Raw genomic sequence first — 10,911 nt, 5'->3', positions numbered from 1 at the left:
TCCCGCCGGCCTCTGGTGTGCAGTTCCCCGGAAGATCTTCCTCCTGCATATCTCCTACGCTGACAGGCAGAGAGCAGGGCTACGGGAAGATGGCGCCCGAAGCCCTGTACTGGAGACACATCCCCCGACATCTTCCCGTAGCCCTGCTCTGCCTGCCAGAAGACGATGCAGGCTGGAGCGGGGCTGTGGGCTATGAATTGGCGCGGCTTCTATTAGACGCCGCGGCCAGTTCAATGCAATCATACGGTGGCCAGATGAGCAGCCATGGCGTGCCTGCAGATGAGGCTACGCGTGCCGGGTCTGGCACGCTGGCCATAGGTTCGCCATCGCTGCTCTAGGTTTTTCTTCTGTCCAGTGCAAGAGTAAAGGTCCACTTTAAACCAATAAATAATGGAATTTCTCATGTGCTTACATCATGTAAAATCTACTTACAAAGACTCTGTCCCCAACTACGTTCTCCAGATTTAACTGTCTGGTGATCTCTTTCAAAGCAATCTTGTCATTTGTCTGCAGTAAACCTAAAAGAAGCAATAAAAAAATGACTAAATATTTCTAAAAATAGTACTAAGTTGTCCATCCGTCCCAAATCGATAAGCATTATTTATTGATTTTTACAAGGTCATTGTCTTTTGTGGTTCTAAACAACCGAAGGGACATCTATAATAGATACATACAGTTTACACAAACAAAGGAAAGGCCCCTGTCACACAGAGCTTGTGCGCGATTTGCGATTTTGTGAATCCTCATTTGCTGCACATATTATGCAAGTCAATGGCATCTCATTTCACTTGCGTTGTTAAGAGCGTTTTCGGATGTGAACTTCCTGCAGAAAAAATATCAGCCAGCATGTATGCTTTTGTTTCGCATCGGACATGCGATTCGCATATCAGTGTAAGCTAATGAGAATTGCAAATTTGTGCAGTAGGATGCGAATTTGATGTTCGATACATTTTCATGTAAATGAATGTAATTGGCATGTATGAAAAATCTGTATTAAAAATGTACGCAAGCAAAAACAGATTTGAAAACATGCAGAATTACAAATGCGAAAAAAATGTGACCTGAAACTACAGGGATAAGAAAGCAAAAGGGAGGAAAAGGGTGATGAAAGGTTCTGCAGAAGGAGTGGGAATAGATGATTGGAGGCGAGAGGAGTAGTAATAGATTAGGGCTAGGGAACCTATGGCTCGGGAGCCAGATGTGGCTCTTTTGATGGCTACATCTGGCTCACATACATATCAGTAGGGGTAGATTCAGTAAGCTACACTGCTCAAGCAGCATAGCTTAGTGTGGCAGCACAAGTAAAATTTTCAGAATAGTACACTACTGCTGTAGCATGGACTACTAATTTACTCGCGCTACCCCAAAACGAACAGCTGCTCCAATTGTCCCACTCTGGACTCTGTCAGGTCCAGGGACTTTGTGGAACGAAATCCCTGCATTTTGATTGGCCCAATAGGCTGCCTGTCACTTGACTGGTAGCCTATTGGACCAAAGTGCAGGGATCTCGTCCTACAAAGCGAATCAATTCCCAACTCAGCTAGCTAATTGTACAAGCTGTTAGTCGGTATCTCTCCTGTTTGGCTCTCAGGGAAATTGCTGATGTTGCTGAAACCCAAGAGAAACTGAAGACGTGTCTGACACTTCCGCAGCCCGGCGGATCAACGGTATACACATCACCATGGCAACAGGGACATGAGCCCTACTGTCCCAGTTTGAAGCATATTGTATGGCTCTCACGGAATTACATTTAAAATATGTGGCGTTTATGGCTCTCTCAGCCAAAAAGGTTCCTGACCCCTGTAATAGATGATTGGAGGCGAGAGGAGTAGTAATAGATGATTGGAGGAGAGAGAGGAGTCGGAATAGATGATTGGAGGAGAGAGGAGTGGGAATAGATGATTGCAGGAGAGAAGGAGTGGGAATAGATGATTCGAGAAGAGAGGAGTGGGAATAGATGATTGGAGGAGAGAGGAGTGGGAATAGATGATTGGAGGAGAGAGGAGTGGGAATAGATGATTGGAGGAGAGAGGAGTGGGAATAGATGATTGGAGGAGAGAGGAGTGGGAATAGATGAATGGAGGAGAGAGGAGTAGGAATAGATGATTGGAGTAGGGAAGGAGTGGGAATAGATGATTGGAGGAGAGAAGGAGCGGGAATAGATGATTGGAGGAGAGAGGAGTGGGAATAGATGATTGGAGGAGAGAAGAGTGGGAATAGATGATTGGAGGAGAGGAGTGGGAATAGATGATTGAAGGAGAGAAGGAGTGGGAATAGATGATTGGAGGAGAGAGGAGTGGGAATAGACGATTGGAGGAGAGAAGAGTGGGAATAGATGATTGGAGGAGAGAGGAGTGGGAATAGATGATTGGAGGAGAGAGGTGCGGGAATAGATGAATGGAGGAGAGAGAGGAGTGGGAATAGATGATTGGAGGAGAGAGGAGTGGGAATAGATGATTGGAGGAGAGAGGAGTGGGAATAGATGATTGGAGGAGAGAGGTGCGGGAATAGATGAATGGAGGAAAGAGAGGAGTGGGAATAGATGATTGGAGGAGAGAGGAGTGGGAATAGATGATTGGAGGAGAGAGGAGTGGGAATAGACGATTGGAGGAGAGAGGAGTGGGAATAGACGATTGGAGGAGAGAAGAGTGGGAATAGATGATTGGAGGAGAGAGGAGTGGGAATAGATGAATGGAGGAGAGAGGAGTGGGAATAGATGATTGCAGGAGAGGAGTGGGAATAGATGATTGGAGGAGAGAAGGAATAGATGATTGGAGGAGAGAAGGAGTGGGAATAGATGATTGGAGGAGAGAGGAGTGGGAATAAATGATTGGAGGAGGGAAGGAGTGGGAATAGATGATTGGAGGAGAGAGGAGTGGGAATAGATGATTGGAGGAGAGAGGAGTGGGAATAGATGATTGGAGGAGAGAGGAGTGGGAATAGATGATTGGAGGAGAGAGGAGTGGGAATAGATGATTGGAGGAGAGAGGAGTGGGAATAGACGATTGGAGGAGAGAAGAGTTGGAATAGATGATTGGAGGAGAGAGGGGTGGGAATAGATGATTGGAGGAGAGAAGAGTGGGAATAGATGATTGGAGGAGAGAGGAGTGGGAATAGATGAATGGAGGAGAGAGGAGTCGGAATAGACGATTGGAGGAGAGAAGAGTGGGAATAGATGATTGGAGGAGAGAAGGAGTGGGAATAGATGATTGGAGGAGAGAGAGCAGTGGGAATAGACGATTGGAGAAGAGAGGAGTGGGAATAGATGATTGGAGGAGAGAGGAGTGGGAATAGATGATTGGGGGAGAGAGGTGCGGGAATAGATGATTGGAGGAGAGAGAGGAGTGGGAATAGACGATTGGAGAAGAGAGGAGTGGGAATAGATGATTGGAGGAGAGAAGGAGTGGGAATAGATGATTGGAGTAGGGAAGGAGTGGGAAAAGATGATTGGAGGAGAGAGGAGTGGGAATAAATGATTGGAGAAGAGAGGAGTGGGAATAGATGATTGGAGTAGGGAAGGAGTGGGAATAGATGATTGGAGTAGGGAAGGAGTGGGAATAGATGATTGGAGGAGAGAGGAGCGGGAATAGATGATTGGAGGAGAGAGGAGTGGGAATAGATGATTGGAGGAGGGAAGGAGTGGGAATAGATGAATGGAGGAGAGAGGAGTAGGAATAGATGATTGGAGGAGAGAGGAGTGGGAATAGATGATTAGAGGAGAGAGGAGTGGGAATAGATGATTGGAGTAGGGAAGGAGTGGGAATAGATGATTGGAGGAGAGAGGAGCGGGAATAGATGATTGGAGGAGAGAGGAGTGGGAATAGATGATTGGAGGAGGGAAGGAGTGGGAATAGATGAATGGAGGAGAGAGGAGTAGGAATAGATGATTGGAGGAGAGAGGAGTAGGAATAGATGATTGGAGGAGAGAGGAGTGGGAATAGATGATTGGAGGAGAGAGGAGTGGGAATAGATGAATGGAGGAGAGAGGAGTAGGAATAGATGATTGGAGTAGGGAAGGAGTGGGAATAGATGATTGGAGGAGAGAAGGAGCGGGAATAGATGATTGGAGGAGAGAGGAGCGGGAATAGATGATTGGAGGAGAGAAGAGTGGGAATAGATGATTGGAGGAGAGGGAATAGATGATTGAAGGAGAGAAGGAGTGGGAATAGATGATTGGAGGAGAGAGGAGTGGGAATAGACGATTGGAGGAGAGAAGAGTGGGAATAGATGATTGGAGGAGAGAGGAGTGGAAATAGATGATTGGAGGAGAGAGGTGCAGGAATAGATGAATGGAGGAAAGAGAGGAGTGGGAATAGATGATTGGAGGAGAGAGGAGTGGGAATAGATGATTGGAGGAGAGAGGAGTGGGAATAGATGATTGGAGGAGAGAGGTGCGGGAATAGATGAATGGAGGAAAGAGAGGAGTGGGAATAGATGATTGGAGGAGAGAGGAGTGGGAATAGACGATTGGAGGAGAGAGGAGTGGGAATAGACGATTGGAGGAGAGAAGAGTGGGAATAGATGATTGGAGGAGAGAGGAGTGGGAATAGATGAATGGAGGAGAGAGGAGTGGGAATAGATGATTGGAGGAGAGGAGTGGGAATAGATGATTGGAGGAGAGAAGGAATAGATGATTGGAGGAGAGAAGGAGTGGGAATAGATGATTGGAGGAGAGAGGAGTGGGAATAAATGATTGGAGGAGGGAAGGAGTGGGAATAGATGATTGGAGGAGAGGAGTGGGAATAGATGATTGGAGGAGAGAAGGAGTGGGAATAGATGATTGGAGGAGAGAAGGAGTGGGAATAGATGATTGGAGGAGAGAAGGAGTGGGAATAGATGATTGGAGGAGAGAGAGCAGAGGGAATAGACGATTGGAGAAGAGAGGAGTGGGAATAGACGATTGGAGGAGAGAGGAGTGGGAATAGATGATTGGGGGAGAGAGGTGCGGGAATAGATGATTGGAGGAGAGAGAGGAGTGGGAATAGACGATTGGAGAAGAGAGGAGTGGGAATAGATGATTGGAGGAGAGAAGGAGTGGGAATAGATGATTGGAGTAGGGAAGGAGTGGGAAAAGATGATTGGAGGAGAGAGGAGTGGGAATAAATGATTGGAGGAGGGAAGGAATAGATGATTGGAGGAGAGAGGAGTGGGAATAGATGAATGGAGGAGAGAGGAGTAGGAATAGATGATTGGAGAAGAGAGGAGTGGGAATAGATGATTGGAGTAGGGAAGGAGTGGGAAAAGATGATTGGAGGAGAGAGGAGTGGAATAAATGATTGGAGGAGGGAAGGAATAGATGATTGGAGGAGAGAGGAGTGGAATAGATGAATGGAGGAGAGAGGAGTGGGAATAGATGATTGGAGGAGAGAGGAGTGGGAATAGATGATTGGAGGAGAGAGGAGTGGGAATAGATGATTGGGGAGAGAGGAGTGGGAATAGATGATTGGAGTAGGGAAGGAGTGGGAATAGATGATTGGAGGAGAGAGGAGCGGGAATAGATGATTGGAGGAGAGAGGAGTGGGAATAGATGATTGGAGGAGGGAAGGAGTGGGAATAGATGAATGGAGGAGAGAGGAGTAGGAATAGATGATTGGAGTAGGGAAGGAGTGGGAATAGATGATTGGAGGAGAGAGGAGTGGGAATAAATGATTGGAGGAGAGAAGGAATAGATGATTGGAGGAGAGAGGAGTGGGAATAGATGATTGGAGGAGAGAGGAGTGGGAATAGATGATTGGAGGAGAGAGGAGTGGGAATAATGATTGGAGGAGAGAAGGAATAGATGATTGGAGGAGAGAGGAGTGGGAATAGATGATTGGAGGAGAGAGGAGTGGGAATAGATGATTGGAGGAGAGAGGAGTGGGAATAGACGATTGGAGGAGAGAAGAGTGGGAATAGATGATTGGAGGAGAGAAGGAGTGGGAATAGATGATTGGAGGAGAGAGGAGTGGGAATAGACGATTGGAGGAGAGAAGAGTGGGAATAGATGATTGGAGGAGAGAGGAGTGGGAATAGATGATTGGAGGAGAGAGGAGTGGGAATAGACGATTGGAGGAGAGAGGAGTGGGAATAGACGATTGGAGGAGAGAAGAGTGGGAATAGATGATTGGAGGAGAGAAGGAGTGGGAATAGATGATTGGAGGAGAGAGGAGTGGGAATAGACGATTGGAGGAGAGAAGAGTGGGAATAGATGATTGGAGGAGAGAGGAGTGGGAATAGATGATTGGAGGAGAGAGGAGTGGGAATAGATGATTGGAGGAGAGAGAGGAGTGGAGAATAGATGATTGGAGGAGAGAGGAGCGGGAATAGACGATTGGAGGAGAGAAGAGTGGGAATAGATGATTGGAGGAGAGAGGAGTGGGAATAGATGATTGGAGGAGAGAGGAGTGGGAATAGATGATTGGAGGAGAGAAGAGTGGGAATAGATGATTGGAGGAGAGAGGAGTGGGAATAGATGATTGGAGGAGAGAGGAGTGGGAATAGATGATTGGAGGAGAGGAGTGGGAATAGATGATTGGAGGAGAGAAGGAGTGGGAATAGATGATTGGAGGAGAGAGGAGTGGGAATAGATGATTGGAGGAGAGAGGAGTGGGAATAGATGATTGGAGGAGAGAGGAGTGGGAATAGACGATTGGAGGAGAAAGAGTGGGAATAGATGATTGGAGGAGAGAGGAGTGGGAATAGATGATTGGAGGAGAGAAGAGTGGGAATAGATGATTGGAGGAGAGAGGAGTGGGAATAGATGATTGGAGGAGAGAAGAGTGGGAATAGATGATTGGAGGAGAGAGGAGTGGGAATAGATGATTGGAGGAGAGAGGAGTGGGAATAGATGATTGGAGGAGAGAAGAGTGGGAATAGATGATTGGAGGAGAGAAGAGTGGGAATAGATGATTGGAGGAGAGAGAGTGGGAATAGATGATTGGAGGAGAGAGGAGTGGGAATAGACGATTGGAGGAGAGAGGAGTGGGAATAGACGATTGGAGGAGAGAAGAGTGGGAATAGATGAATGGAGGAGAGAGGAGTGGGAATAGATGATTGGAGGAGGGAAGGAGTGGGAATAGATGATTGGAGTAGGGAAGGAGTGGGAATAGATGATTGGAGTAGGGAAGGAGTGGGAAAAGATGATTGGAGGAGAGAGGAGTGGGAATAAATGATTGGAGGAGGGAAGGAGTGGGAATAGATGAATGGAGGAGAGAGGAGTAGGAATAGATGATTGGAGAAGAGAGGAGTGGGAATAGATGATTGGAGGAGAGAGGAGTGGGAATAGATGATTGGAGGAGAGAAGGAGTGGGAATAGATGATTGGAGGAGAGAAGGAATAGATGATTGGAGGAGAGAGGAGTGGGAATAGATGATTGGAGGAGAGAGGAGTGGGAATAGATGATTGGAGGAGAGAGGAGTGGGAATAGATGATTGGAGGAGAGGAGTGGGAATAGATGATTGGAGGAGAGAAGGAGTGGGAATAGATGATTGGAGGAGAGAAGGAGTGGGAATAGATGATTGGAGGAGAGAAGGAGTGGGAATAGATGATTGGAGGAGAGAGGAGTGGGAATAGACGATTGGAGGAGAGAAGGAGTTGGAATAGATGATTGGAGGAGAAAGGAGTGGGAATAGATGATTGGAGGAGAGAAGAGTGGGAATAGATGATTGGAGGAGAGAGGAGTGGGAATAGATGAATGGAGGAGAGAGGAGTGGGAATAGACGATTGGAGAAGAGAGGAGTGGGAATAGATGATTGGAGGAGAGAGGAGTGGGAATAGATGATTGGGGGAGAGAGGAGTGGGAATAGACGATTGGAGAAGAGAGGAGTGGGAATAGATGATTGGAGGAGAGAAGGAGTGGGAATAGATGATTGGAGTAGGGAAGGAGTGGGAAAAGATGATTGGAGGAGAGGGAGTGGGAATAAATGATTGGAGGAGAGAGGAGTGGGAATAGATGAATGGAGGAGAGAGGAGTAGGAATAGATGATTGGAGAAGAGAGGAGTGGGAATAGATGATTGGAGTAGGGAAGGAGTGGGAATAGATGATTTGAGTAGGGAAGGAGTGGGAATAGATGATTGGAGGAGAGAGGAGTGGGAATAGATGATTGGAGGAGAGAGGAGTGGGAATAGATGATTGGAGGAGGGAAGGAGTGGGAATAGATGAATGGAGGAGAGAGGAGTAGGAATAGATGATTGGAGTAGGGAAGGAGTGGGAATAGATGATTGGAGGAGAGAGGAGTGGGAATAGACGATTGGAGGAGAGAAGAGTTGGAATAGATGATTGGAGGAGAAAGGAGTGGGAATAGATGATTGGAGGAGAGAAGAGTGGGAATAGATGATTGGAGGAGAGAGGAGTGGGAATAGATGAATGGAGGAGAGAGGAGTGGGAATAGATGATTGGAGGAGAGAGGAGTGGGAATAGATGATTGGAGGAGAGAGGAGTGGGAATAGATGATTGGAGGAGAGAGGAGTGGGAATAGATGATTGGAGGAGAGAAGAGTGGGAATAGATGATTGGAGGAGAGAAGAGTGGGAATAGATGATTGGAGGAGAGAGGAGTGGGAATAGATGATTGGAGGAGAGAAGGAGTGGGAATAGATGATTGGAGGAGAGAAGGAATAGATGATTGGAGGAGAGGAGTGGGAATAGATGACTGGAGGAGAGAAGAGTGGGAATAGATGAATGGAGGAGAGAGGAGTGGGAATAGACGATTGGAGGAGAGAAGAGTGGGAATAGATGAATGGAGGAGAGAGGAGTGGGAATAGATGATTGGAGGAGGGAAGGAGTGGGAATAGATGATTGGAGTAGGGAAGGAGTGGGAATAGATGATTGGAGTAGGGAAGGAGTGGGAAAAGATGATTGGAGGAGAGAGGAGTGGGAATAAATGATTGGAGGAGGGAAGGAGTGGGAATAGATGAATGGAGGAGAGAGGAGTAGGAATAGATGATTGGAGAAGAGAGGAGTGGGAATAGATGATTGGAGTAGGGAAGGAGTGGGAATAGATGATTGGAGGAGAGAAGAGTGGGAATAGATGATTGGAGGAGAGAGGAGTGGGAATAGATGATTGGAGGAGAGAAGAGTGGGAATAGATGATTGGAGGAGAGAGGAGTGGGAATAGATGATTGGAGGAGAGAAGGAGTGGGAATAGATGATTGGAGGAGAGAAGGAATAGATGATTGGAGGAGAGAGGAGTGGGAATAGATGATTGGAGGAGAGAAGAGTGGGAATAGATGATTGGAGGAGAGAAGAGTGGGAATAGATGATTGGAGGAGAGAAGGAATAGATGATTGGAGGAGAGAGGAGTGGGAATAGATGATTGGAGGAGAGAGGAGTAGGAATAGATGATTGGAGGAGAGAGGAGTGGGAATAAATGATTGGAGGAGGGAAGGAGTGGGAATAGATGAATGGAGGAGAGAGGAGTAGGAATAGATGATTGGAGAAGAGAGGAGTGGGAATAGATGATTGGAGTAGGGAAGGAGTGGGAATAGATGATTGGAGTAGGGAAGGAGTGGGAATAGATGATTGGAGGAGAGAGGAGCGGGAATAGATGATTGGAGGAGAGAGGAGTGGGAATAGATGATTGGAGGAGGGAAGGAGTGGGAATAGATGAATGGAGGAGAGAGGAGTAGGAATAGATGATTGGAGTAGGGAAGGAGTGGGAATAGATGATTGGAGGAGAGAGGAGTGGGAATAGATGATTGGAGGAGAGAGGAGTGGGAATAGATGATTGGAGGAGAGAAGAGTGGGAATAGATGATTGGAGGAGAGAAGAGTGGGAATAGATGATTGGAGGAGAGAGGAGTGGGAATAGATGATTGGAGGAGAGAAGGAGTGGGAATAGATGATTGGAGGAGAGAAGGAATAGATGATTGGAGGAGAGAGGAGTGGGAATAGATGATTGGAGGAGAGAGGAGTGGGAATAGATGATTGGAGGAGAGAGGAGTGGGAATAGATGATTGGAGGAGAGATGAGTGGGAATAGATGATTGGAGGAGAGAAGAGTGGGAATAGATGATTGGAGGAGAGAGGAGTGGGAATAGACGATTGGAGGAGAGAGGAGTGGGAATAGACGATTGGAGGAGAGAAGAGTGGGAATAGATGAATGGAGGAGAGAGGAGTGGGAATAGATGATTGGAGGAGAGAAGAGTGGGAATAGATGAATGGAGGAGAGAGGAGTGGGAATAGATGATTGGAGGAGGGAAGGAATAGATGATTGGAGGAGAGAGGAGTGGGAATAGATGATTGGAGGAGAGAGGAGTGGGAATAGATGATTGGAGGAGAGAGGAGTGGGAATAGATGATTGGAGGAGAGAGGAGTGGGAATAGATGATTGGAGGAGAGAGGAGTGGGAATAGATGATTGGAGGAGAGAAGAGTGGGAATAGATGATTGGAGGAGAGAGGAGTGGGAATAGACGATTGGAGGAGAGAGGAGTGGGAATAGACGATTGGAGGAGAGAAGAGTGGGAATAGATGAATGGAGGAGAGAGGAGTGGGAATAGATGATTGGAGGAGGGAAGGAGTGGGAATAGATGATTGGAGTAGGGAAGGAGTGGGAATAGATGATTGGAGTAGGGAAGGAGTGGGAAAAGATGATTGGAGGAGAGAGGAGTGGGAATAAATGATTGGAGGAGGGAAGGAGTGGGAATAGATGAATGGAGGAGAGAGGAGTAGGAATAGATGATTGGAGAAGAGAGGAGTGGGAATAGATGATTGGAGTAGGGAAGGAGTGGGAATAGATGATTGGAGGAGAGAAGAGTGGGAATAGATGATTGGAGGAGAGAAGAGTGGGAATAGATGATTGGAGGAGAGAAGGAGTGGGAATAGATGATTGGAGGAGAGAAGGAGTGGGAATAGATGATTGGAGGAGAGAAGGAATAGATGATTGGAGGAGAGAGGAGTGGGAATAGATGATTGGAGGAGAGAAGAGTGGGAATAGAT

The 10,911-nt window shown here is 47.0% G+C and overlaps 1 protein-coding gene across 1 annotated transcript in view; it reads right to left on the bottom strand.

The window, feature by feature from the left end:
- ORC4 (origin recognition complex subunit 4) overlaps nt 1-10,911 on the bottom strand; it is a 72,343-nt gene that overhangs the window by 34,586 nt on the left and 26,846 nt on the right. The window contains 1 exon segment of the mRNA XM_068245856.1: nt 382-518. Coding sequence (XP_068101957.1) covers nt 382-518 — 137 coding nt within the window.

Source organism: Hyperolius riggenbachi, chromosome 7, assembly GCF_040937935.1.
Source record: "Hyperolius riggenbachi isolate aHypRig1 chromosome 7, aHypRig1.pri, whole genome shotgun sequence".
Classification (NCBI taxonomy): Eukaryota; Metazoa; Chordata; class Amphibia; order Anura; family Hyperoliidae; genus Hyperolius; species Hyperolius riggenbachi.
The sequence above is the reverse complement of the archived record's forward strand: the minus strand, read 5'-3'. Positions and strand labels throughout refer to the sequence as shown.